Source organism: Coregonus clupeaformis, chromosome 18 (assembly GCF_020615455.1).
Source record: "Coregonus clupeaformis isolate EN_2021a chromosome 18, ASM2061545v1, whole genome shotgun sequence".
Classification (NCBI taxonomy): domain Eukaryota; kingdom Metazoa; phylum Chordata; class Actinopteri; order Salmoniformes; family Salmonidae; genus Coregonus; species Coregonus clupeaformis.
The window spans coordinates 50,946,816-50,972,403 of record NC_059209.1 but is presented as its reverse complement, the minus strand read 5'-3'; the positions used below and the strand labels follow the sequence as shown (position 1 = coordinate 50,972,403).

The following is a 25,588-nucleotide window of genomic DNA, read 5'->3' as shown; positions in this document are numbered from 1 at the left end:
TAAGTGTTGCAGCATGAATTTCTATTGATTGCACAGATTATGTTGGACACATTCATAGTCTTCCCTTATGGTAATTGTGAGGAACTGTTTTGGCATGCCAATCTGTGTAGGTTGATCGATATACTTTGACTGATTGATTGCATGACCTTGACATCATTGGGGCTTGACATTAACCTCACTATATTGTTTGGATTGTTTATATGTCATCCCCTCAGCAACCAACCTCTCAAAATATATTTTTAGACAGCTTGCTTTTAACAATGAGGTGAGGGTGAGTTAAAATTGGTCAATGCGACAAGCGCACACTGCGCTTATACCAGCACCCATTTAGTCAGCCTCTCACTCTGACTGCATGCGTCACTGGAATGGCAGCAGGTTATTGTCACTCTCCCCGCTCGTTTTGGTGAAATCATACAGACAAACAAATGGTGATGACGCAGGGTTTTATTGTAGGCTAAATATGTAAGTATTGCTTGGCTATAGCTAATGAGTACACACAGAGCTCTTGAGACAGGTAGTCTAGATGTCGCAATTGAATAGGAAAGAGCAAAATAAGCATTCATTTTATGACCATTGTTTTAGGAGCAGGTAAGTATACAGGCTGTGCATCATATTAATGGTATAGTATCATTAATCATATGTGACACCTTAATTGCCACTCAAGGTATTGCAATTGATGGGAACCCATCCTTCACCCATCCCTTAGCTTTAGGAACCCCATCAATCAATTGTGCGTCAGTCTTGCGCTTTAAGGAAGTGTAAATGAAACATTCTGTCTCCATGGGAGCCTCCTTTGAGGATTGTGTGTCCAGGAGGAAACATTGAAATATTAATTTTGCACGACACGTCAATGTCCATTTTCTAGGCTACATCATTCGTGGTTCCATTTCAGGTATTTGACCTCTAAATTGTAGCTCATTACACAAAACCTGGGCACGGCTGTCACGATTAACACGCACGTAAATAAACGTTAAAAGATGACAAAAGCATACACATCCAATTAGGCACGTGCGCACGTACGCACACACATACACACACAGGGAACGCGCACCATATCGACAGACACACCAGTGAGCAGGGGAGATACATTCATTTGATGCCTATGCAGCAGTTGGTCGTTTGTCTCTGTGTTTGGATCGTTTCACCTAAATTATTAGCTGTGCCTTCTTACATCGTGAAGAGCATATTATGCTCATTTCAGAGCACGTGGAAATATATCTGTAGCTACCGGGCTGGTGAGTTAGAGTGCCTCTCCAAGGCTTTGGTGAGCGCAAGGAGTCAGTCGTATTGGTGCATCGGCTGGAGACGAGTAAGAGGTGCGGAGAGAATAATTCTACAGCCTGAAGATACGTAAGAAAAGCAATAATGGGCTCATTTATATTGAGACAATTCAAACAGTGAGTGAGATTATGTCTCTGTGGAAATTACGAGGACGGACTTTGCGCTCCCTCCTAGAGGACGACGGCGCGGGGGGTTGTTCCCCAGAAGATTAGCGTTCAGTTTCTCCCTATGGAATGTGGAGACGTTGCGAAAATCCCCAACCCGGTATCGAATTTTGGAGTGATTTTTCTTAGGACTATTAAACGAAATAAGCTCAAGTGACGTTATTTGTCTTTCGATGTGAGAGAGATTGGAACATAACCATCATTTAATTTAAAAACATTGACGACGGATGACTGTTTTGACCTTTCTTTTCCTAATTATAAGGTTTAGCCATATCTAACGTTACATTTTTGGGCAGCAGCAAGCAGAAAGTGTTTACTTCAATGTAAAATAACTGTGGGCTTTGATCTGTGTCGGAACAGCAGCAGCAGCAATATTTCCTGGATACAAGAGAGCTGCTAGGATAATCTTTGTCGAGTAGCAAATTGGTTTGGTCGCTGTCCATGGTGCTGATGTTCCAGGAATGGTGGAGACGCTAAGTATCGCTGTTATCGGAGCTCCCGGAGTCGGGAAAACTTCCATAATCCGTCAATTTATTTATAATGACTTTTCAGAGGTTTACACTCCAACCCGAACCAGGTATGTGTACAGACCCTCTGTTATTTTGAACGGTAACATGTACGACCTGAAGATTTTGGATGTCCCGCCAATTTCGTCATTCCCCTCAAGCTCGAGCCAGGTAAGATAGAAAGTGACTTTCTATTTGGGTTTTTCACTTAGAGGAAAGATAATAGCATTCTCTTATTGGGCTCAAAATATATCCTAGGCTTTAAGGGTATCATTTCGATATGTGATAAGTGGTTGCCTCATTGTCTTTAACTTACCCTTAGGTTGTCAGAACCTATTTGGCCTCCCGCAAATAGTTAGAGCCCAGGAACATTACCATCGCGCGGTTCTTCAAAATACGTCCGTTACATTTTTTTCTTAATCAGATGCCCCTTAGAGCAGTAGTTGCTATGGAGACTTGATTTATTACTTCAGTGGTAAGCCTAGGCTATAGGCTACTTTATGTATTTGGTGTTTTAAAACACACACGCACGCAAACACAAACACTCTCTTTCTCTTTCTGGACTCCTCACTACATGATATTGCCACCCTCAGGCAAAAAGAGGAATGTTTATGTAATATTGAATTGATCCATATGTTCTGCCTCTATGACTCCATAAGTAAGTCATTATTGGCTATTTGCTCCTAGAACCGCTACCAGAGGACACCCAGCTGCCCAGCCTCAGGGCACCTGAACCTGGCCTGGGTGATGGAGACTGTCTGCCTGGCTCCTGACAGGTCTGAGGGGAGTGATGTGTGCTCTTATCAGAGGAGGGAACTGGAAGCAGATGTGCTTTGACTTTGTTAGAGCTGGCACACATATTCACAGCCCATAAAGTAGCATTCAAGTGTTTGGAGTGGCAATAAGTGCTACAATTCCACGTTGAATCATAAACTCTGAATAGATGGCAAATGGTTGAACTTGCTGCTGCTAAAAAACACAGCATGTTCCAACATAATGACCAATGCATTAAATGAGTAAAAACAGACATGGAGATTCTCTTAGTGACCTTATACAGTAAGCTCTAGCTCCATAGATATGCCCTGGCGAGTCAGATGAAACGAAGGTCAGATGAAGCACCGTAGTTGCAGTTGAGCGCTTTTTCCACTGACAGCCAGTGGTTTGATCAATTCAATCTATTTTTTCAAAGCTGTTCTGCTTTCAGACAGCACTTGCACCAGTCTCCTGCTCTATCTGTATCTCCTTGTCCTCACCTTAAATGAGTGACAGACACACATGCATATATTAGATACGTCTGTGTGTGCATACATGCTTGTATTCATGCTTAAGGGTGTTGCTGAATGTCTAATGACACCCTCACACACCTCTCTTGACCTCCTCACTGGTCCACAGGAAGCCTGTCCGTTGTTCCCTCCCTGGAACTGGCTGCTGGGGTTCTAGATGGGGATCTCCAAGGTTACTACGGAGCTGACTGGGACTGGCATGAAACAAAGATATTACTGATAGTTACCAGGCTTTTGTCATTTGCTGAGGGAATGCGTTGTGGCCTTCGCCTCCGCTGCAAGAACTGTATTTTTCAGCACAGGTGTGCTGCCACTGAGAAAATTAGATCAGGCCATGGAGGAGAGAGTGCAGCCAAACAGAAAGCCCTCTGAATTCGAAGTGGGCATGCACAGTGCTTCCTGTAAACATAAGATCCAACACACTGAGGAGTGGACAGCCTCAACCCAGCCAGGCACAACCAGGCAGAGCCAGCAGGAAAGCAGGGGAGAATTTAGGATTCTAGCTGTGTAAAGGAGAGAGAAAGAAAAGAGGAGAATATGGCAACTATCTCTCAGTATGTGTTAAGAGATCTGCAGTGTGCTATATTGTCTAAAGTCTATTGCCTCAACACAATCAATCTGATTTTTTTTGCTCTTTCTTCAGCTGAATGCCTCTTAACCATTATTAGAGCAGTCTGGCAAGTGCAAACAGCAGGGAGAAGACAGGATGGATCACATTATAGAGTCTGCGAGGTGTGTGTGTGTGTACAGTACATCCCCCAGGTGCCTCGTCACATACAAATGTGTAAATTGCACATCTGTTCTCTGACTCCTACATATATAATGCTGCATACATAATGCTGCATAATGCTGCATGAGCATCGTTGCTTCATTTCACACATTACAGCACCATGATTCATTATGTCTGCCTATAGATTAGTTATATCTTTCAACAGTTGAATACTTAAATGGAGAATTTCTGGCCTTGGTTGAATGGTAGGAATGGTAGAGATATGTAGATAACAGCCTCATCCTCTTCAGGGAGTCCAGTTTAAGACATCTGTATATAGTATCTAACCAACACAGACAGGGACATCTCTACCAAATCAAATCAAATCAAATCAAATGTTATTGGTCACATACACGTGTTTAGCAGATGTTATTGCGGGTGTAGCGAAATGCTTGTGTTTCTAGCTCCCACAGTGCAGTAAATCTAACAAGTAATATCTAACAATTTCACAACATATATCCAATACACACACATCTAAGTAAAGCAATGGAATGAAGAATATATAAATAAATATATGGACGAGCAATGTCAGAGCGGCATAGACTAAGATACAGTAGAATAGTATAGAATACAGTATATACATATGAGATGAGTAATGCAAGATATGTAAACATTATTAAAGTGACTAGTGTTACATTTTTTTAAGTGGCCAGTGATTTCCAATCTAGGCAGCAGCCTCTAATGTGCTAATGTGCTGATGTGCTAACAGTCTGATGGCCTTGAGATAGAAGCTGTTTTTCAGTCTCTCGGTCCCAGCTTTGATGCACCTGTACTGACCTTGCCTTCTGGATGATAGCGGGGTGAACAGGCAATGGCTCGGGTGGTTGTTGTCCTTGATGATCTTTTTGGCCTTCCTGTGACATCGGGTGAAGTAGGTGTCCTGGAGTGCTGGTAGTTTGCCCCCGGTGATGCGTTGGGGTGACCGCACCACCCTCTGGAGAGCCCTGCGTTTGCAGGCGGTGCAGTTGCCATACCAGGCGGTGATACAACCCGACAAGATGCTCTCAATTGTGCATCTGTAAAAGTTTGTGAGGGTTATAGGTGCCAAGCCAAATTTCTTCAGCCTCCTTAGGTTGAAGAGGCGCTGTTGCGCCTTCTTCACCACACTGTCTGTGTGGTGGACCATTTCAGTTTGTCAGTGATGTGTACGCCGAGGAACTTGAAGCTTTCCACCTTCTCCACTGCGGTCTCGTCGATGTGGATAGGGGAGAGCTTCCTCTGCTGTTTCCTGAAGTCCACGATCATCTTCTTTTTTTTGTTGACGTTGAGTGAGAGGTTATTTTCCTGGCACCACACTCCCAGATCCCTCACCTCCTCCCTGTAGGCTGTACCAGTACTTTGTCTTAGGTACAGCCAGGGAATCATTAGTTGAGTGCAACAAGAGCACTGCTATCAGACAGATTTATCATAGTTAATTTCCTCAGGAATGGCTCTGAGAGCAGAAGCCTTAGCATCTCTTACTCTTGTCCTCTGTGTTCTGTTTTGTAGCCCAGCCTCTGAACACGCTGGCTGGTCTTCCTTTACTGGCTGTGACAGGGGTGGTAAGGCATTCCCGCTCTCCTCTCCTCTTTTACTTCCATATTTAATGAGCCAGGAGCATGGTGGTCTGCAGAGTGGAGGCTGGCTGGGCCAACATCACAGGACAGAGCGCTCTGGAACCAGAACAGAACAGACCCAGGGACCCGATTGAGATTTACTCTCATTTTATTTGGAGCTGATTGGATTAAAGCACAGTGCCCTGCTGAAGGACTTGAGGGAATAGAGAGACTAATAGAGATGAGAGTGGAGCTGCTGCAGCCTATTAGATAGGTTAGAAAGAGTCTAATGGCCACCATAGAAATCCAGATTCACTAAATGAGGTTCCTCTTCCCCAACATGGTACCTGGGGATGAAGATGGTGAATAAAGTGATGTGCGTCAGTACGCCTCCATGTTTATGCAAGGGGCCCAGGGATTTCTGTTAGGTAAGTGCATGCAATAAAGGACGTAGTACTTGTACTTTGGCTCTGGTCCATCATTCAGGATGTTTACTTGTTTAGGTCTCTTTAGGCAGGAAGGACAGACACCACTATCTCTTTTAATTTGTTGCTGTTTGCATTCCCAGGGCATCTGTCACAGTTTATCGATAGGATGTGATGACAGATGGACTTAAGCCTGACAGCGGATCCCGTTCAGATTTGTTCATCTTCTGATATTGGATCATATCACCAGGACTTCCACACATACTTCTCTCTCTCTCTCTCTCTCTCTCTCTCTCTCTCTCTCTCTCTCTCTCTCTCTCTCTCTCTCTCTCTCTCTCTCTCTCTCTCTCTCTCTCTCTCTCTCTCTCTCTCTCTCTCTCTCTCTCGCTCTGTCTCTCGCCCTCTCTCTCTCTCTCCCTCGCTTTCTCTTTCTCTCTCTGTTTCCATTTGCTTCTCTCTCTCCTACTATGATAATGTATACTCAGTTTATTAGATACACCACCCCGTTCACCAAAATGGTTCGCTCCTACAGACAGTGAGTCACGAGGCCGTGGCTTGCTATATTAAGCAGGCAGACAGGCATTGAGGCATTCAATTACTGTTCGATTGAACATTAGAATGGGCAAAACGAGTGACCTAAGAGACTTTGAGCGTGGTATGATCGTCAGTACAAGACACGTCAGTTCCAGTATCTCAGAAACGTCCAGCCACCTGGGCTTTTCACGCACGACAGTGTCTAGGGTTTACAGAGAATGGTGCGACAAACAAAAAACATCCAGTCAGCGGCAGTAATGTGGGTGAAAACAGCTTGTTGATGAGAGGTCGAAGGAGAATAGCAAGAATTGTGCAAGCTAACAGGCGGGCCACAAACAGGCAAATAACGGCAGAGTACAAAAGTGACGTGGAGAACGGCCTCTTGAAATGCACAACTCGTCGGTCCTTGTCACGGATGGGCTATTGCAGCAGATGACCCCACCGGGCTCCAGTGGGAACTCGATCACCAACACTGGACAATTGAGGAGTGGAAAAACATTGCCTGATCCAACGAATCCCAGTTCCTGTTGGGTTAGGTCCCTTGATACCAATTGAGCAACGTTGTCATTCCCCAAAGAATTCAGGCTTTTCTGGAGGCAAAGGGAGGCCCGACCCGGTACTAGATGGGTGTAGCTAATAAACTGGCTACTGAGTGTATATGGAATAAATGTATCGCTTTTACTGTTCATTGCATCGGATGAATCAAAAATGTTATCTTTCTTCTGGATATGCTCTCTTGGCCCTTTGTCAGCCTCTGCAGATAGGCTCTGTCACACACACTGGCAGAGCAGGCGGAGATATGTGTGTGTGTTAAAAGGCAGGCGCTATCATCAGAGTCAGGCAGCTGGAGGAGACGACAGATCAATGCCATCTTAAACCCCCAGAGGACCCCCAATGCTAATAAACCCTGCAAACACTCACAGGTATAATGTGGGTCTGTCTCCCTTGTGTACAGTACGTCAATAAGTCATGAGAAGCTCAATCCCAAAGGGACAGAAGATGTCTTATTAACATTTGAACAGTGTCTGAGGTATGTCTCCAGGTATAACCCTTCATGACCATGTTCTATTCTCTCTGCTGTATGAGCTTTAATCGGACACCATTACCCTGCTATCTTTGGGAGCAGTGGGATACCAGCTTCATCACAGCCTTGTAAAAAAGTGACCAAGGACCTGGGTTGTCAGGGAAACCTGCTCTGTTCGGCACTTGAAGGGAGCAGGCTGAGCTGCAAGTTTTGCGAGTTTTCAAAGGGCCAACTGGAGAACACATAAACACACACACACACGCGCAGTTTCCATGTGTGTTTACTTTATATAGCTCCTTTCCACTTCCTCTTTTCTCTCTTTCTCTGTTGTTCTCTTACTCTCTGTCCTACAGGTGTGAGAAGGTGGAATAGTGAGTTGCAGTGTTGCCATCGTTTCTATGTACAGAGCTCCACCTCCACATTAAAAATAGTATGTGGATGACAAAGAGATATGAGCCGAGGATGCAAGCCTCTATTTTTAGCCCACAGAGAGATGGGGGTGCATTTAAAACACCTAGCAGGCCTCTATTTTTAGCCCACAGAGAGATGGGGTGCATTTAAAACACCTAGCAGGCCTCTATTTTTAGCTCACAGAGGGATGGGGGTGCATTTAAAACTCCTAGCAGGCCTCTATTTTTAGCCCACAGAGGGATGGGGGTGCATTTAAAACACCTAGCAGGCCTCTATTTTTAGCCCACAGAGGGATGGGGGTGCATTTAAAACTCCTAGCAGGCCTCTATTTTTAGCACACAGAGAGATGGGGGTGCATTTAAAACACCTAGCAGGCCTCTATTTTTAGCCCACAGAGGGATGGGGGTGCATTTAAAACACCTAGCAGGCCTCAATTTTTAGCACACAGAGAGATGGGGGTGCATTTAAAATACCTACTGTAATGACGGATGTGATCATGTGTGCTGCTTAAACAGTAAAAAGAGATAACACTCTCTGGAAATAGGAATTGATGGATAGAAAATGGGGGTGGCTGGAGGGCAGAAAAGACTGAGTCAGAAAGAGGAGAGATGGTAGAGGAATGCTGATGATCTGTAATCTATGGTCCCTATCCCCCTTCATTCCTCCTGGAAAAATATTGAATCAATCCGCAGGGAGAAAAGGCAATAACAGCAGAAATGTATAGAATTGAATCTCCTTACGTGGTACATTCTTTTCATGTCTTTTTTTGTCTTCCTCCTCATTCTCTCACTCTCTCCCACCTTTGTGTGTAATGACCTCGGTGCCACATTGCTTGCCTCCATGGCTGATCACCCTCATTATATTTCAGACCTACTGTATGTGTGAGACTCTCCCTCCCTCCCCCCTCTCTCTCTCTCTCTCTCTCTCTCTCTCTCTCTCTCACACACACACACACACACACACACACACACACACACACACACAAACGCAGTGGTGCGTTAAAAATTAAATGAAGGCCATTATTCCTTGTCGACATGGATATGTTACCATTGTCATCATTACAGCTTACATCGATTATCATCTGTTCTCAGATTCTGCCCCATTACTGCATTACTTATTGACAAACTCCCTGTTTAGGCTTATCTACAGAAGAAACACATATAGATTACTCCTCCAGTGTTATCCTGTTGATTCTCATTACTGCAATGATATTCAGATCTCCTTGCTGTATTGATTTCTCACTGTCTGTTTAGTAAGCTGGTGTTGGAGGTGAGTGAGGGGAAATGCTTGTGCCCTGTGCCACCTCGCCCACTCCTCCACCCACTGCCTGGCAGCCTGGTGGGGCTCAGGCCAGGGCTTATGTTCACACCTTGTTTATCCATCCATCGCTCTACCCTTCCCTTCCCTCCCCCTTCCTTCCCTTCCCTCCCCCTTCCTTCCCGTCCATCCACCTGCTGCTCTTTAATCTCTGCTTCTCTCTCTCTCTCTCGGTTTTCTCCTTCCATCCCTCCCTCCCCAATCACTCTCTTCCCTTTCTCTCTCCCTCCCCCCTCTTTCTCCACCTCTCCTTCTCTCTCCCCCAGCTAACATAACTACTTGTAGATTCAGCTCATGTCGGTAGACCTGGTGACTTTACCCACATGTACATGTACATATTACCTCAATTACATCGACTAACCTGTGCCCCCGCACATTGACTCTGTACCGGTACCCCGTGTATACAGCCTCCCTACTGTTATTTTATTTTACTGCTGCTCTTTTTTTAACTTATCCATTTTTTACTTAACTCTTATTTTTCTTAAAACGGTGTTGTTGGTTAAGGTCTTGTAAGTAAGCATTTCACTGTAAGGTCTACACCTGTTGTATTCGGCGCATGTGGCAAATACAATTTGATTTGATTTGATATAACATAGAGAGAGAAAGAGTGAAATAGGTCTTTAAGACAACTTTGAGTCAGTCAGATAGATAGCCCTGGTGTAAAGCAGACTGAAGCCTTAAAACATGTTGTCTGACTCTGCCTGCCTTATGCATAATGCAAGCCCAGCACAGTGCTCTGGGCTACACATGGCTGAGGACAGAAACAGAGAAGCAGAGCACTGGCAGAGGTCCAGTCTCCTGTCAAGCATAACACTAGGAACACATTGGACCCACGGCACTACACTGTTCAGCCCTGCTGTACGCACTGATGGGAGGGCAAACAGCGGCCAGATGAATAGTAATGATTTGCTAACAATAATTAAAACACACAGCGCAATGGGAGTGATTTTCTACGGCCATTAAGGTAATTGCTTCAGCCATGACACAGTGACCCAATCTCCTCCCTCCCACTCTCTGCCTCTCTCTCTCTCTCTCTCTCTCTCTCTCACACACACACACACACACACACACACACACACACATACACACACTCTCTCTCTCTCTCACTCTCGTCTCTTCCGTTTGCATCTGATTCCCCACCAAAATTACTTATTGACAAACTCCCTGTTTAGGCTTATCTACAGAAGAAACACACATAGATTACTCCTCCAGTGTTATCCTGTTGATTCACATTACTGCAATGATATTCAGATCTCCTTGCTGTATTGATTCCTCACTGTCTGTTTAGTAAGCTGGTGTTGGAGGTGAGTGATGGGAAATGCTTGTGCCCTGTGCCACCTCGCCCACTCCTCCACCCACTGCCTGGCAGCCTGGTGGGGCTCAGGCCAGGGCTTATGTTCACACCTTGTTTATCCATCCATCGCTCTACCCTTCCCTTCCCTCCCCCTTCCTTCCCTTCCCTCCCCCTTCCTTCCCGTCCATCCACCTGCTGCTCTTTAATCTCTGCTTCTCTCTCTCTCTCTCTCTCTCTCTCTCTCTCTCTCTCTCTCTCTCTCTCTCTCTCTCTCTCTCTCTCTCTCTCTCTCTCTCTCTCGGTTTTCTCCTTCCATCCCTCCCTCCCCAATCACCCTCTTCCCTTTCTCTCTCCCTCCCCCCTCTTTCTCCATCTCTCCTTCTCCCTCCCCCAGTTAACAGAACTACTTGTAGATTCAGCTCACGTCGGTAGAGCTGGCGACATAGAGAGAGTGAAAGAGTGAGAGTGGGAGGGAAGAGATTGGGTCACTGTGTCATGGCTGAAGCAATTATCTTAATGGCTGTACTAAATCACTCCCATTGAGCTGTGTGTTTTAATTATTGTTAGCAAATCATTACTATCCCTCCCATCAGTGCGTACAGCAGGGCTGAACAGTGTAGTGTCGTGGGTCCAATGTGTTCCTAGTGTTATGCTTGACAGGAGACTGGACCTCTGCCAGTGCTCTGCTTCTCTGTTTCTGTCCTCAGCCATGTGTAGCCCAGAGCACTGTGCTGGGCTTGCATTATGCACAAGGCAGGCAGAGTCAGACAACATGTTTTAAGGCTTCAGTCTGCTTTACACCAGGGCTATCTATCTGACTGACTCAAAGTTGTCTTAAAAACCTATTTGACTCTACGCTATTTCAATTTCAACCGAATGAAGAGAACAAAACATCTTGACAGCTTTTGAATAATTGAATGTCATCTGTGGCTACCTCTGTTACAAAAAACCTGGTAAAACCACTCCTATCCTCACAAGCCGCGCTGTTGTAGGAGAGATGTGGGAGCAGAACACATGCCATTTGAATATTTTATTTTGGTCTTGAGATATAAATAATTTATAAATCTGTTTCACTTGTCAAGTCAGTGACAAGTTAAAAAATATGTCTTCAATATCCTTCCTATCTTTTGATCTTTGTGTGTCTGTAGTGGGTGAGTGATGTAGTGATGTCTGTCATTCTCTCTCTCTCTCTCTCTCTCTCTCTCTCTCTCTCTCTCTCTCTCTCTCTCTCTCTCTCTCTCTCTCTCTCTCTCTCCCCCCTTTCTCTCTCTCTCTCTCTCTCTCTGTCTCTCTCTCTGTCAGGAATGGCTGGACCTACGCTGCAGAGGGGTGCGTAATGCCAATGCTTACATCCTGGTCTATGACATCTGCTGTGTGGAGAGCTTTGAGTACGTCAAGATGATCCGCCAGCAGATCGTGGAGCACAGGTAAGGGAACACCACAACACAGTGACACACATGGACCAACTAGTTAAAACACCTGTGGAGAGACCCATTAACCGCCACGGAAGACCAGCAGTCATGTGTGTAAAATTGTCACGCCCTGGCTCTGGGGACTCTGAAATGTTGAGCCAGGGTGTGGATTTTCTATGTTTAGTTTCTCGGGGTAGCTTCTATGTTGTGTTTTCTATGTTTTGGGTTTTGTTCTAGATCATATAGATCTATGTTGGTCAGGGTGGTTCCCAATCAGAGGCAGCTGTTGCTCGTTGTCTCTGATTGGGAGCCATACTTAGGTAGGCTGTTTTCAGCTATTCTTTGTGGGATCTTGTTCTGATTTGGTTTGTGTTATACCGTAGACGTCACGTTATCGTTTTGATCGTGTGATCATTCTAAATAAATAATATGTTCACCTTCAACGCTGCGCCTTGGTCCGCTTCATCATGTGTCAACGATCGTGACAGAAGATCCCACCTCGACTGGATCAAGCAGCGTGACGAGGAGAGAGGATGGACGTGGGAGGAGATGAGTGCGAGTCTGGCAAGAGGGATGGAGGCCTTGGCCACGGGTAGGAGTGAAGCCCATAAATTTTTTAGGGGGGGGCTAACGCCGTGGACGACGGGACAGCAGGAGGACGCCAGGTTACGGGAGTCACTGGTCACCAGGGGGAAGGAGGTTGTAGAGGCACGGCGAGAGGTACTGGCGTGTGTTGCCAGTCCGGTCCGGCCTGTTCCTGATCCCCACGTAGGGCCAGTGGTGTGTGTTCCCAGTACGGTCCGGCCTGTTCCTGCCACTCGCACCAAGTCAGGGGTGCGCTTCGACAGCCCGGCTCGGCCCGCTCCTGCTCCCCACACCAAGCCAGTGGTGTGCGTCGTCAGTCCGGCACGGCCCGTGCCTGTTCCCCGCACCAAGTCAGGGGTGCGCTTCGACAGCCCGGCTCGTCCCGCTCCTGCTCCCCACACCAAGCCAGTGGTGTGCGTCATCAGTCCGGCACGGCCCGTGCCTGTTCCCCGCACCAAGTCAGGGGTGCGCTTCGACAGCCCGGCTCGGCCCGCTCCTGCTCCCCACACCAAGCCAGTGGTGTGCGTCGTCAGTCCGGCACGGCCGCGCCTGTTCCACCGGTGGCTGGTCCGCACCGGTCAGATGCTTCACGTCGGAGCTAGAGCAATCCGCTCCACCAGTGGTCAGTCCAGCTCCGGCCAGCAGGGCCAGACCGGACCAGGGGTACTGTGGGGGGTTAGAGAGGGAGTGGGGATCATGCCCAGAGCCGGATCCGCCGCCAAGGCAGAGTGCCCACCCGGTCCCTCTCCTGTGGTGTTCTGTTGGCGCGGTCGGAGTCCGCGCCTTTGGGGGGTACTGTCATGCCCTGGCTCTGGGGACTCTGAAATGTTGAGCCAGGGTGTGGATTTTCTATGTTTAGTTTCTCGGGGTAGCTTCTATGTTGTGTTTTCTATGTTTTGGGTTTTGTTCTAGATCATATAGATCTATGTTGGTCAGGGTGGTTCCCAATCAGAGGCAGCTGTTGCTCATTGTCTCTGATTGGGAGCCATACTTAGGTAGGCTGTTTTCAGCTATTCTTTGTGGGATCTTGTTCTGATTTGGTTTGTGTTATACCGTAGACGTCACGTTATCGTTGTTGTTTTGATCGTGTGATCATTCTAAATAAATAATATGTTCACCTTCAACGCTGTGCCTTGGTCCGCTTCATCATGTGTCAACGATCGTGACAAAAATAAAAAAAGGACAAAAGACATCTCCTGTCATTCAGACTGCAGGCCTCTACACCTGCATACATGTGCATATTGATAGGGGAATAAATGGCCCTCATTTGTTGAGCTCTAAAGAGATTCACCTCTTTGCAGCTCTGTGACGTGACCTGCCTTTAAACTGCAGTGCACCATCCCTTCCACATGTACTAGACTTTGCTCCTCCTGAGCTGCAGGTGTGAAAAGCTTGATGTCCTGCCAGGCTGTCCTGATCTGTCCTGGATGGTCTGACTAGCTGACTGGCTGGCTGGGTGACTGGCTTGCTGGCTGGCTGGCTGGCTGACTGGCTGGCTGGCTGACTGGCTGGCTGGCTGACTGGCTGGCTGACTGTCTGGCTGTCTGGGTGACTGGCTGACTGTCTGGCTGTCTGGGTGATTGGCTGTCTGACTGGCTGACTGACTGGCTGGCTGGCTGACAGGCTGGCTGGCTGGCTGGCAGGCAGGCTGACTGGCTGACTGGCGACTGGCTGACTGTCTGGCTGACTAGCTGACTAGCTGACTGGCTGTATGGCTGACTGGCTGATTGGCTGGCTGATTGGCTGGCTGACTGACTGACTGACTGACTGACTGACTGGCTGGCTGGCTGACTGGCTGATTGTCTGGCTGATTGACTGACTGACTGACTGACTGACTGGCTGACTGTCTGGCTATCTGTCTGGTCGACTGACTGGCTGACTGTCTGGCTGATCGACTGGCTGCGGGCTGACTGGCTGGCTGGCTGGCTGGCTGGCTGACTGGCTGTCTGTCTGGCTGACTGGATGACTGACTGACTGGATATTGGCTGGCTGACTGACTGTCTGGCTGATTGACTGGCTGTCTGGCTGACTGGCTGGGTGACTGGCTGGCTGTCTGGTTGACTGACTGGCTGTCTGGCTGACTGGCTGGGTGACTGGCTGGCTGGCTGGGTGACTGGCTGCCTGACTGGCTGGGTGACTGGCTGGCTGGCTGGCTGGCTGACTGACTGGCTGGGTGACTGGTCCGTAGTAGAGCTGTCTGTTTATGACCCATGACAGGACATGCATTATGAAATGGATAGAGGGTGAATAGAGAGTAAAAGAGAAAAGGACATGAGGGAGAGAGAAGAGACTGATAGACATGAGGGAGAGAGAAGAGACTGATAGACATGAGGGAGGGAGAAGAGACTGATAGACATGAGGGAGGGAGAAGAGACTGATAGACATGAGGGAGGGAGAAGAGACTGATAGACATGAGGGAGGGAGAAGAGACTGATAGACATGAGGGAGAGAGAAGAGACTGATAGACATGAGGGAGGGAGAAGAGACTGATAGACATGAGGGAGGGAGAAGAGACTGATAGACATGAGGGAGGGAGAAGAGACTGATAGACATGAGGGAGGGAGAAGAGACTGATAGACATGAGGGAGGGAGAAGAGACTGATAGACATGAGGGAGGGAGAAGAGACTGATAGACATGAGGGAGGGAGAAGAGACTGATAGACATGAGGGAGGGAGAAGAGACTGATAGACATGAGGGAGGGAGAAGAGACTGATAGACATGAGGGAGGGAGAAGAGACTGATAGACATGAGGGAGGGAGAAGAGACTGATAGACATGAGGGAGGGAGAAGAGACTGATAGACATGAGGGAGGGAGAAGAGACTGATAGACATGAGGGAGGGAGAAGAGACTGATAGACATGAGGGAGGGAGAAGAGACTGATAGACATGAGGGAGGGAGAAGAGACTGATAGACATGAGGGAGGGAGAAGAGACTGATAGACATGAGGGAGGGAGAAGAGACTGATAGACATGAGGGAGGGAGAAGAGACTGATATACATGAGGGAGGGAGAAGAGACTGATAGACATGAGGGAGGGAGAAGAGACTGATAGACATGAGGGAGGGAGAAGAGACTGATAGACATGAGGGAGGGAGAAGAGACTGATAGACATGAGGGAGGGAGAAGAGACTGATATACATGAGGGAGGGAGAAGAGACTGATAGACATGAGGGAGGGAGAAGAGACTGATAGACATGAGGGAGGGAGAAGAGACTGATAGACATGAGGGAGGGAGAAGAGACTGATAGACATGAGGGAGGGAGAAGAGACTGATAGACATGAGGGAGGGAGAAGAGACTGATAGACATGAGGGAGGGAGAAGAGACTGATAGATCCCTCGCCCAGAATCCCTGCCTTGTCAGTTTTCTGGCTGTGTTTGCTTTCTGCCCAAAAGCCCATAGCTGCCTTCCTTTGATGTCATTAAGACTCCGACAGCTCATACAAACACACACACACACACACACACACACACACAATCTTCTAAATCGCTGCTTCAGAGACCTTCAGGCCTGAATGGGTATTTGAGAGGATAGCAGATGCTTGCTTGGTGTTGGAGTAGCTAGTTCGGACTGTGTTTATATGGAAGTGTTAAGTTATGTCCACCAGAAGTCATCATCACATTTCAATTAGATGCAGGATAATCTTAGATATATGAATCCTAAAGTGAAATGGAACATTTCTGTAGGTCAAGGTGTTTACTATTATCCATTTCCCTTTGTATTCTTATTTTTTTTTAAACGTTGTCTTTGTATGAATCTATTTGTGTTTAGGGGAGGGGGGTCTTTGTACGTCTGTGTATGTGTGTCTGTCTGTGTTCTTCCATTGAAACATTGCATTTGCAACTCAACCTGCTAGCAGTGAATCAATGTCTGAGCTTATTGTACACAATAGCATTACTGTCAGACTCACTTGAGCCATCACTGCTTTAGCCCAGCTCGCAGCCTGCCATACATCTTCACAATCCAATGTGCTGTGAGAAACATTTCCCTCAACATTTAGTCTCTATCGATACAGAGTGTGGAGGGAGGCCCCTAGGGCCCTAATGCTCTGATCCACCCCCACACACCTCCAATCCAGTCAGAGGAATCAGCACACACACATCACACCGTTCTATAGTGGCATTTATAGACACATACACACACAGGCACACACACACACACACACACACACACACACTGCGGCTGTGGGCAGACACTACACAAGCCCCCACATGTACAGAAACACTCATACTGCAGTAATCCTCACACACAAACACCCATTGACCTCTCCGGAAGAAGGTGTCTCCTGTCTCCCTGTCACACTACTGACCTTCACAATGTTACGAAGAGGGGGAGGGTGAGAAGGCTCACTTACTCACGGACCAAAAGACTCTTCATCAATGCAGTCACTTTTAAATCCGTATTCAAACACAGGATGTGTGAAGAATAAGGATTATGTGGCTGGGATTTCTCTGCAGCTGTTGGACCACATATTTGTTAGCTAATCACAGTATGCCTGTTTGATTGCAATTCTTTCTCAGCTTTATCCCTCTGCTCTCTCTCTGTTCCTTCCCCCCCTTCTTCTGTCTTCCCTCTCTCTCCATCCCTCTCCCTGTCCCTGTAGGGAGGGTAGCAGCAGTGAGGTTCCCATCCTTGTGGTGGGCAGTAAGAGAGACCTGCAGCGTCAGCGCTTCACGCCTCGCAGGGCCGTCTCTGTGCTGGTCAAGAAGACCTGGAAGTGTGGCTATGTGGAGTGCTCTGCCAAGTTCAACTGGCACGTGGTCCTGCTCTTCAAAGAGCTGCTGGGTATTGCTGTGGGGCGTGGCATGAAACAGAACCACACCCCTGGGATCCGCCTACAAGGGGCGCTGCAGAGGAACCGCTGCACTGTCATGTGACCCAGTGGTCTCCCTCCGGTGTAGGGTGAAGTTGCCCCAGTTTTGGATTTTCCCCATTAATGGTAAAGGTTAGGATTTAGGGAGGGGAATCTATAACTAGGGGAAACTTCACCCCGGAGCATTTCCTTCCCTCCTATGTCAGAGCCATAGGAGCCTCAGTCACACCTCAGGGGGAATGGTGATACGGAGAAGACTTAAATCTAAATGGCTGGAAATCACCCCGAGGCCTCCTGCTTTACTGAGCTCATTTTCATATGAGGTTTATCTGACTCGTATCCTGTAGCTACTAGGATTGACTTTTGTCCCTGTACTAGACGTGCATCTTTATCACCTATCACAACACTCCAGTTCTGTCACAATGTTCCCATTGAGAGGAAGGAGGAAGAGGAGGAGGATGAAGAAGTGGTTTTGTCAATGGATTTAGAGAAGTAGAACATCTACTTCCACAGCTCTGGTCACAGGTCACCCACACAATTATCACCACACCACCAGGTGTGGCTCTGAGCTCCCCAGATTGCAAGGCAACAGCTCCTCATACTGATGGTTGTCTGCTGGGTTGAGAGCTTGGGGACTGTGTGCTTCTAGTGGGAATAAGTACCATTACCGACATGACTGGGTATTCTCTCCATATTAGCTTAGTCTCATACATGTGAGTGGAAAGAATGCAACTTCTTTAAAAGTCTTCCTTTTTTTAAATGTGAGGCAGTGTCATGTGAGGTAGATAAATGCCCTGGCTGTCATACTTGAAATTGCATTATTCAAAGATAGATGGACAGTAGGAAAGGTTAAAGGGGTTGTGTGGTAAATGTGGGTGAGTCAACAAGATGGATGGCTTACTCTTGGTTTATTACTTGCACATCCTCTTTTAGTGGTAGCAGCAGCAGAAACCATAGTTCTCCAAAATGCCCCCTAAACACTAAACCATTTGATTTCTTGTTCAGGAATTGTCCTTGCACTCCAGGTAAACAAACATTCACTGATTGGAGGTGCTGGTACAAAAGTATAGTACTGTCACTCACTCTTCTCATTTAAAGTATATTATTTAGAGGAGGACGTGAGGTTCTCTTGCATCAGAAAAGCACTGCAGTCGTTATCATGATGAAGGACTTCAATCCTCCCTCCCTCCCGTCTTCCTCTGTCTGTGTGCTTCTGATGAATACATTATATCAATGGCGCTCTGGTGCCTGCAGGAACCTGCAGAGACTGGATATAGAGGGGATATACCCCGTGAAGAGGCAGTGGCACAGATATTTAATGTAATGCAGGGATAGTAGGCAGGGGGTGTGGTTTTGGAGAATACATGGGATGATTTTAAAATGCTTGTAATGTTAAGCACAGGTTGATGGGCAGGGTTAGTGAAACAGAAGGGCAATGGAAGGAAAACAGAAAGAGGTAGCGACTATGTTATGGGCAATAAAGCTGCAGAGCACCTTGACCAGCACGACAAGCTGTATCCAACCACAGACGCCCTGTACAAGTCTAGAATGCCTCACATAGAATGTATTAAACCTCCCTGCTCTTGGATATACCCAGACCCCCACACACGAGAGATCATACACCCCCAGGGCATTCCAATATATTGGCATCCTACCAGTTAAACAAACAGAAGACTTTCTGGAAATGTCAAAGCAGTGTCTGAATTGTGCAAGATATTTATATTGTTTGAGAATGTGGTAAAAATGTGTCCTATGATTGCAGACACCCTGTGACAATGTTTGCCCTGAAAATGAGTACCTGTATTGTACTTATGTATGTGCATAATTGATTTTCATGTTGTTGCTGCCAAGCCAGCAGGTCAGGGTTTAATTGCACTGGTGTGATTGTGTTGCTGTAATTTATTTACCTGTGTGCATATGGTTATTATCGGAGACTGTCAAAAGCAGCTGAGAGGTGTGTGTGTGTGTGTGTGTGTGTGTGTGTGTGTGTGTGTGTATGTGTGCACAGGCTCCATTTTACTGAAATCATAGTTAGAAAGATTATGTAGCATCTGAGCGTCTGAGAGCAATGGTCATTTCTCGAGTAACATGAGTGGCCATCCATTTAAATGAGACTGTTTGTGTGTGTGTGAGTGTGTCATGTGTTCCAACATCAAGGGCTACATTTTCTAACAGAAACACCCCCTTTTTTTAATAGTAGGTGTTAGCTGTTTTGTTTTTGACAATGGTAAAATTAAACGTGTTGCCCACAATAACCGGCCTTCTTGTCTCTTAGTCAATCTTTTTTTATTCACTTCATTATTCATACACTAATAATAGTTCATTCTGATTATGCCTCATCTCAATGACTCAGTTGTTGCCCAGAACACTGCCACTAGTGATGCCACTCCAGATGCCCAGAGGTGATTCCACACGACTTCACATAAATGTAACAATGTCGCCACCGTGTGGAATAAAGTTGTTATAATATATTTAGTGAAACGTGCGTCTATTTTGGTAAATGCATAGGCCAGGGGCCAGGATTTATAATGCAAATATTTCCCACGGTCAAATATGATTGATTAAACTTAAAAAAACTATATAAATACATTGTTCTTCATCTGCTAAATGTCAGCATCAGTGGAGACTAATTTTGCATGTTGAGTGTAAAAAATAAACCACAGTAATCCCTGGAGTGAAATTCTAAGAAAATTCACACAACACACTTGCTACTGATACTGAACATGTATGAAAATGTACACACACAGGTATATTTAGTGTCTGTAATGTTTCCAATATCTCAGCTATATAGCAAAACAATCCATTAAGTTTTATCAGTATCTATCCAATTTAATCCAAGGAGATAGTCTTTGCTTTTTGATAGGTCATTTCGTATAGAAAATAAAACAATCGCAGAAGGACTGAAGTCAGGAATTCCTGACAGCAGCGTCACATGGCAGTACCTCCTTCGCAAAATTCCATCAGTTTTCATCCTTCCTCCGGTTTCCAGGGTCATGTGAAAGGGGCGTGCAGTGTTAATCTTGCTTTCTCTGGTCCGGACCCTCCCCGGCCGAGCTCACTCATCCGCGGTGTGTGTATGGGGAGAGCGACCGCTCTCTGTGGTCGCTCGGGGAGGATAGTGTCATTTCTTTCCGCGGTACCTTGTTTGTCCGACTGCACACCCCAACCTGCGGCGGAGCGGAGGATGAGCGACCAGGGGAAGAGCTCGGCGTCCACTCCTGCCGGGGCCCCAGCACCGGGATCGGATACTTACAAAGGCTGGCTTTTTAAATGGACTAACTATTTGAAAGGGTATCAACGCCGATGGTTCGTCCTCAGCAATGGCCTTCTGTCGTATTACAGGTAAACATGCTGACACTAGCTGCTGTGTAGCTAGCTAATTAAATTACAGTGTCATTGTCTGTCAAATTAAACGTTAACCATGTCAGCATCAGCATGGATTATAATATTAAAATACATTTTAATAAGCCGTAATTGCAGGCTAACTAGCTAGCTAGCTACGAGTACTATATACACTTTGGTCTTTTATTGCAAGTGTCAAACAAGCAAACACTCATTATGATGACAGCTAACTAGGTAGCTAGCTACAGTGTGGTACGGAGATAGTTATGCCAACTTCTTGACTTCAGGCAAGCCCAATCATGTTGTGTTGAAACTGTTCATTGGGCACTATTCTCACATATAGTTAATATATTACATGATGGCAAGCCCTTTAAAATTAGCTAGCTAAGTAATGATAGCTATCACTCTTTAAAAAAAAATTATGTCGCTAGCTATCTATATGAGATAGAATGATCAAATAATTGTAGCTACAGTAACGTTACATAGACAGGCTGACAGAATGCGAGTGGCTCTGGCACGACCTAGCTGTCACTGACTGAGCTAGCTGCTAGAAGTTGCTAGCTCAGCTGGCTAACCAGGTTTTGTATAGATCTATGTAGACTTGTCAAGTCATTGTTGATGCTAAAGAGATGGAACTCAAAGTCTAATATGAAGAAATTATTATGTATTCAGTTTATACCTTATAGCGTTGGTCTATCATGTGAAATAATGATTTGTCCAGCTAGCTAGCTTGCTAACGTTAGCACAAATATAGCTAGCTAACTAGTCTCTCTGTCATCACAGTTCTTTTCTGCCACCCATATTATTTTGTTAGCTACATATAACACACACACACAAATGATTGCATTTTGAATTTCAAAGAAATGCACTCCCACTGTATATTGTCCCTGGGAGTAAAACAACATTCACTTGTAGAATACCAGCATCCTCTCTCCACACAGTGCACAGGTGCCACCTGTGTTATACTAATAACACCTGTGGCTCAGGTGCTTCCTGAATGGGAGTCAAGTTTCCTCTGGGCAGCCTTCTGAACAGGAGGAGAAGGAGGGTGGGTCACATGTAACAACTGTTCACCCAACCCAGTTTTACTGTGCTTAATTAATTGGTTCATAACAGAAAGTAGGTCTATTCCTCTGAGATCCTGCGAATGAGGTCCATCCAGAAACAAGAGGGTTTAGAAATGTGACATATTTTGTCTGCTGTAGAGAGGAAGTGTAATTGGCTCCTAAAACCAACTTAGGCTTTTTAAACCACTCAAATGATGGGGTTCATGCCAGCAGGTGTTTGTAAAGAGCAGAGACGGCTAATGTATTTTGTTATAGCTACACTATAAACATTTGTCACTTCAACCTACAATTACTTAGTCTAAAAATGTTGTTTTGACCGCACTGGAGGAAACAAGTAGCCTACCACTCTCATCAGAACAAAATGTAGGCTAACTACCGGTATAAGGTCTACTGTCTGAAGGAGTCGGCGGTAATGGGACCTGGTGGACTTCACTTAACACATCTTATACCATGCTATAGAATAAGAAGCATACGACCACACCTCCACACATACAGAGCCCTGTTGTCCTTTAGCCAGTGAGTGAGGGGTTAGTGGAAACTGAGACAGGGGAGACAAAGTCCCACTCTTGTTTGTGCTAATGGTGAAAGGAAAGAACTCTGTCCCCTCAGTCTTCCCTCTATTAATAGTCATTATGTTGGAAGGTGACTGCTGTGTGATGTAAAGGTAGCCTGTCGACATCTGAGCACAGAGGCAGTGGAGCGCACATGTTCCCACAAAAGAAAGCCTGAGTAATGCCCCCTCATCTCCTCTCTGCCTGGCAGAGCTCTCTGTGTGCGTCTGGCTGGAGGCTTTGTTTGTGCCCGCCTGCATACAGAAGCTGCCTGTCTGTCTCTGTCTGAATTTGAAAGTGATTCTAAATTAAACCAGTAGCCCCTAACATGCCAATGATGTGTCTTCTCCATATCTGGAGGTTTTCTACCATACCTTTGATGTCTCCCTCTCTGATGTACCACCATGATTGTAAAACATTGTTGGCGCAGCAGGACTGAGGTGGAGGCATTGCATGCACTATGTCTTTCTGTCAGATCAACACTATTCTTCACTCCCTACATCGCATCTCCCGTTTTCTCATTATTATAGAGTCAAAGAGGGGAAGTGCTGTTCTGTGTCAGTCAGTGCTCCAGTAGCTTGCAGCTATTTCACCTTGTTTTGGAGAGCTGTAACAGACATAATGCTCTATGTGGCTAAAGTCAGGTTGTACCATTAAATCATCCAGCGTTCCATTAATGGACACTTCATCTGCTCTGAGCAGCAGGCAGTTCCTTTTTTCTTGTTTGTGTTATGTTTTCAAAAGTGTCAGACATGCATATTGTGTAGGCCTATAGTATTACTGTAGTATGACTACATTGATTACCTGCCAGTTGTAGATGGATGCACGTTAAAGCCAGAATGGCTTACATCACATGCATCACAGCATGCATTGATCAGTTGTTGTAGCCTATGCGATTTCTTTAGTTGCCCTTTTCAAAAGCAGGGCAGATTGTTTATGCCTGAAGGGGTGAGTCAATACCTACTTGACCCATGCCACTTGCTTATTTGACCCCAATGATGTTCAAATGATCTCTGTTTCCCAGTCGAGTTGTGCTGATATGGAGAAGTCAGTGCTTAATATGTAAAGTTGGTAATGGCAGTCAAAGGCCAGTGGTGGACATGGACTATAATCTCTGGCCTGCAGCTGAACTGACACACAGCGTTTAAGCCAGTTAACATTTTATGGGGGTTTATAGAGCTGCAACGTTTCACTTGCTCCATTGAGTCGTCTTTGGTCTGACACTGCGTCTCTGCTCAGACTGAAAATACTGTATTCTCGGCATAGCTCATTGTAATATTTATACTACTGTACATTGCATTTCCGTTACACTGTTTATACATACATCCTTGTTGACATAGCTCACTCCATCTACTGCTGTACATATCATTCTTAGTATATCTTGTGTAAATTCATCCTCTGTAAATACAGTACCAGTCAAAAGTTTGGACACACCTTCTCATTCAAGGGTTTTTCTTTATTTTTACTATTTTCTACATTGTAGAATAACAGTGACGATATCAAAAGTATGAAATAACACATATGGAATCATGTAGTAACCATAAAAGTGTTAAACAAATCAAAATATATTGTATATTTGAGATTCTTCAAATAGCCACCCTTTGCCTTGATGACAGCTTTGCACACTCTTTGCATTCTCTCAACCAGCTTCACCTGGAATACTTTTCCAACAGTCTTGAAGGAGTTCCCACATATGCTGAGCACTTGTTGGCTGCTTTTCCTTCACTCTGCTGTTCCGACTCATCCCAAACCATCTCAATTGGGTTGAGGTCGGGGGATTGTGGAGGCCAGGTCATCTGATGCAGCACTCCATCACTCTCCTTCTTGGTAAAATAGCCCTTACACAGCCTGGAGGTGTGTTGGGTCATTGTCCTGTTGAAAAACAAATGATAGTCCCACTAAGCCCAAACCAGATGGGATGGCGTATTGCTGCAGAATGCTGTGGTAGCCATGCTGGTTAAGTGTGCCTTGAATTCTAAATAAATCACAAACAGTGTCACCAGCAAAGCACCCCCACACCATAACACCTCCTCCTGATTCACACAGTCCCCTCTGAACAGTTGATGTTGAGATGTGTCTGTGACTTGAAGCATTTATTTGGGCTTCAATTTCTGAGGCTGTTAACTCTAATTAACATATCCTCTGCAGCAGAGGTAACTGGGTCTTCCATTCCTGTGGTTGTCCTCATGAGAGCCAGTTTCATCATAGCGCTTGATGGTTTTTGCGACTGCACTTGAAGAAACTTTCAAAGTTCTTGAAATGTTCCGTATTGACTGACCTTCATGTCTTAAAGTAATGATGGACTGTTGTTTCTCTTTGCTTATTTGAACTGTTCTTGCCATAATATGGACTTTGTCTTTTACCAAATAGGGCTATCTTCTGTATACCACCCCTACCTTGTCACAACACAACTTATTGGCTCAAACGCATTAAGAAGGAAAGAAATTCCACAAATTAACTTTTAAGAAGGCACACCTGTTAATTGAAATGCATTCAAGGTGACTACCTCATGAAGCAGGTTGAGAGAATGCCAAGAGTGTGCAAAGCTGTCATCAAGGCGAAGGGTGGCTATTTGAAGAATCTCAAATATAAAATATATTTTGATTTGTTTAACACTTATTTTTGGCTACTACATGATTCCATATGTGTTATTTCATAGTTTTGATGTCTTCACTATTATTCTACAATGTAAAAATATAGAAAAACCCTTGAATGAGTAGGTGTGTCCAAACATTTGACTGGTAGTGTACGTATAGATTGCATTTGGATGACTTTTACAGTGCTATTTGGGTTGTTAATCGGATTCGTTCCGACATTTCTTATTTTTATTGTATTTTTTGTGTGATTATTTGTGTACCTGTTTGACATTTTACTGCATTGTTAGGAGCTAATAACTTAAGCATTTCGCTGCACCAGCTATAGCATCTGCTAAACTGTGTACGTGACCAATCAACTTTGATTTGTTTTGCTGCCTCTCTTTTACTCCACGTCAGTCTCCTCCCCCCCACTATCCCCTGGCTGTTTCCTGTTTTCCCATTCACCAGGCAGGTACTGTAAATCACTGAGGTGAACACACACCATTATCTCACGTCAATGTGTGACAAGGCCTTCCCCTCCTCTCCACAACCTCTTTCATTTTTAATTTCTTAATTGACTGTCTTCCGGCTTTAACGCTCTCATCACAGCTTACTTACCCCTGAGAGGAAATCTGACTGAGTGCTTTAGTAAAGATTACAAGGCATTAACGTCTGGAGCCCTATGCGAGCCCTGCTATA

General features: G+C 45.7%; 2 protein-coding genes across 5 annotated transcripts in view; both read left to right on the top strand.

Moving 5' to 3' along the window:
- The first annotated feature begins 1,059 nt into the window (after positions 1-1,059).
- rasl10a (RAS-like, family 10, member A) lies at positions 1,060-19,607 on the top strand. Its single transcript, XM_041836375.2, has 3 exons — positions 1,060-2,122; positions 11,846-11,970; positions 17,144-19,607. The coding sequence occupies exons 1-3, from the start codon at positions 1,907-1,909 to the stop codon at positions 17,415-17,417; spliced, it is 615 nt and encodes a 204-aa protein (XP_041692309.1). The 5' UTR covers positions 1,060-1,906; the 3' UTR covers positions 17,418-19,607.
- Positions 19,608-20,354: 747 nt separating this feature from the next.
- LOC121530961 (oxysterol-binding protein 2-like) overlaps positions 20,355-25,588 on the top strand; it is a 78,777-nt gene continuing 73,543 nt past the window's right edge. For all 4 annotated transcript variants that reach the window (XM_041836371.2, XM_041836370.2, XM_041836369.2 and 1 more), the window contains exon 1: positions 20,355-20,695. In XM_041836371.2, coding sequence (XP_041692305.1) covers positions 20,430-20,695 — 266 coding nt within the window. In that variant the 5' untranslated portion in view covers positions 20,355-20,429. The remainder of the gene's footprint in view (positions 20,696-25,588) is intronic.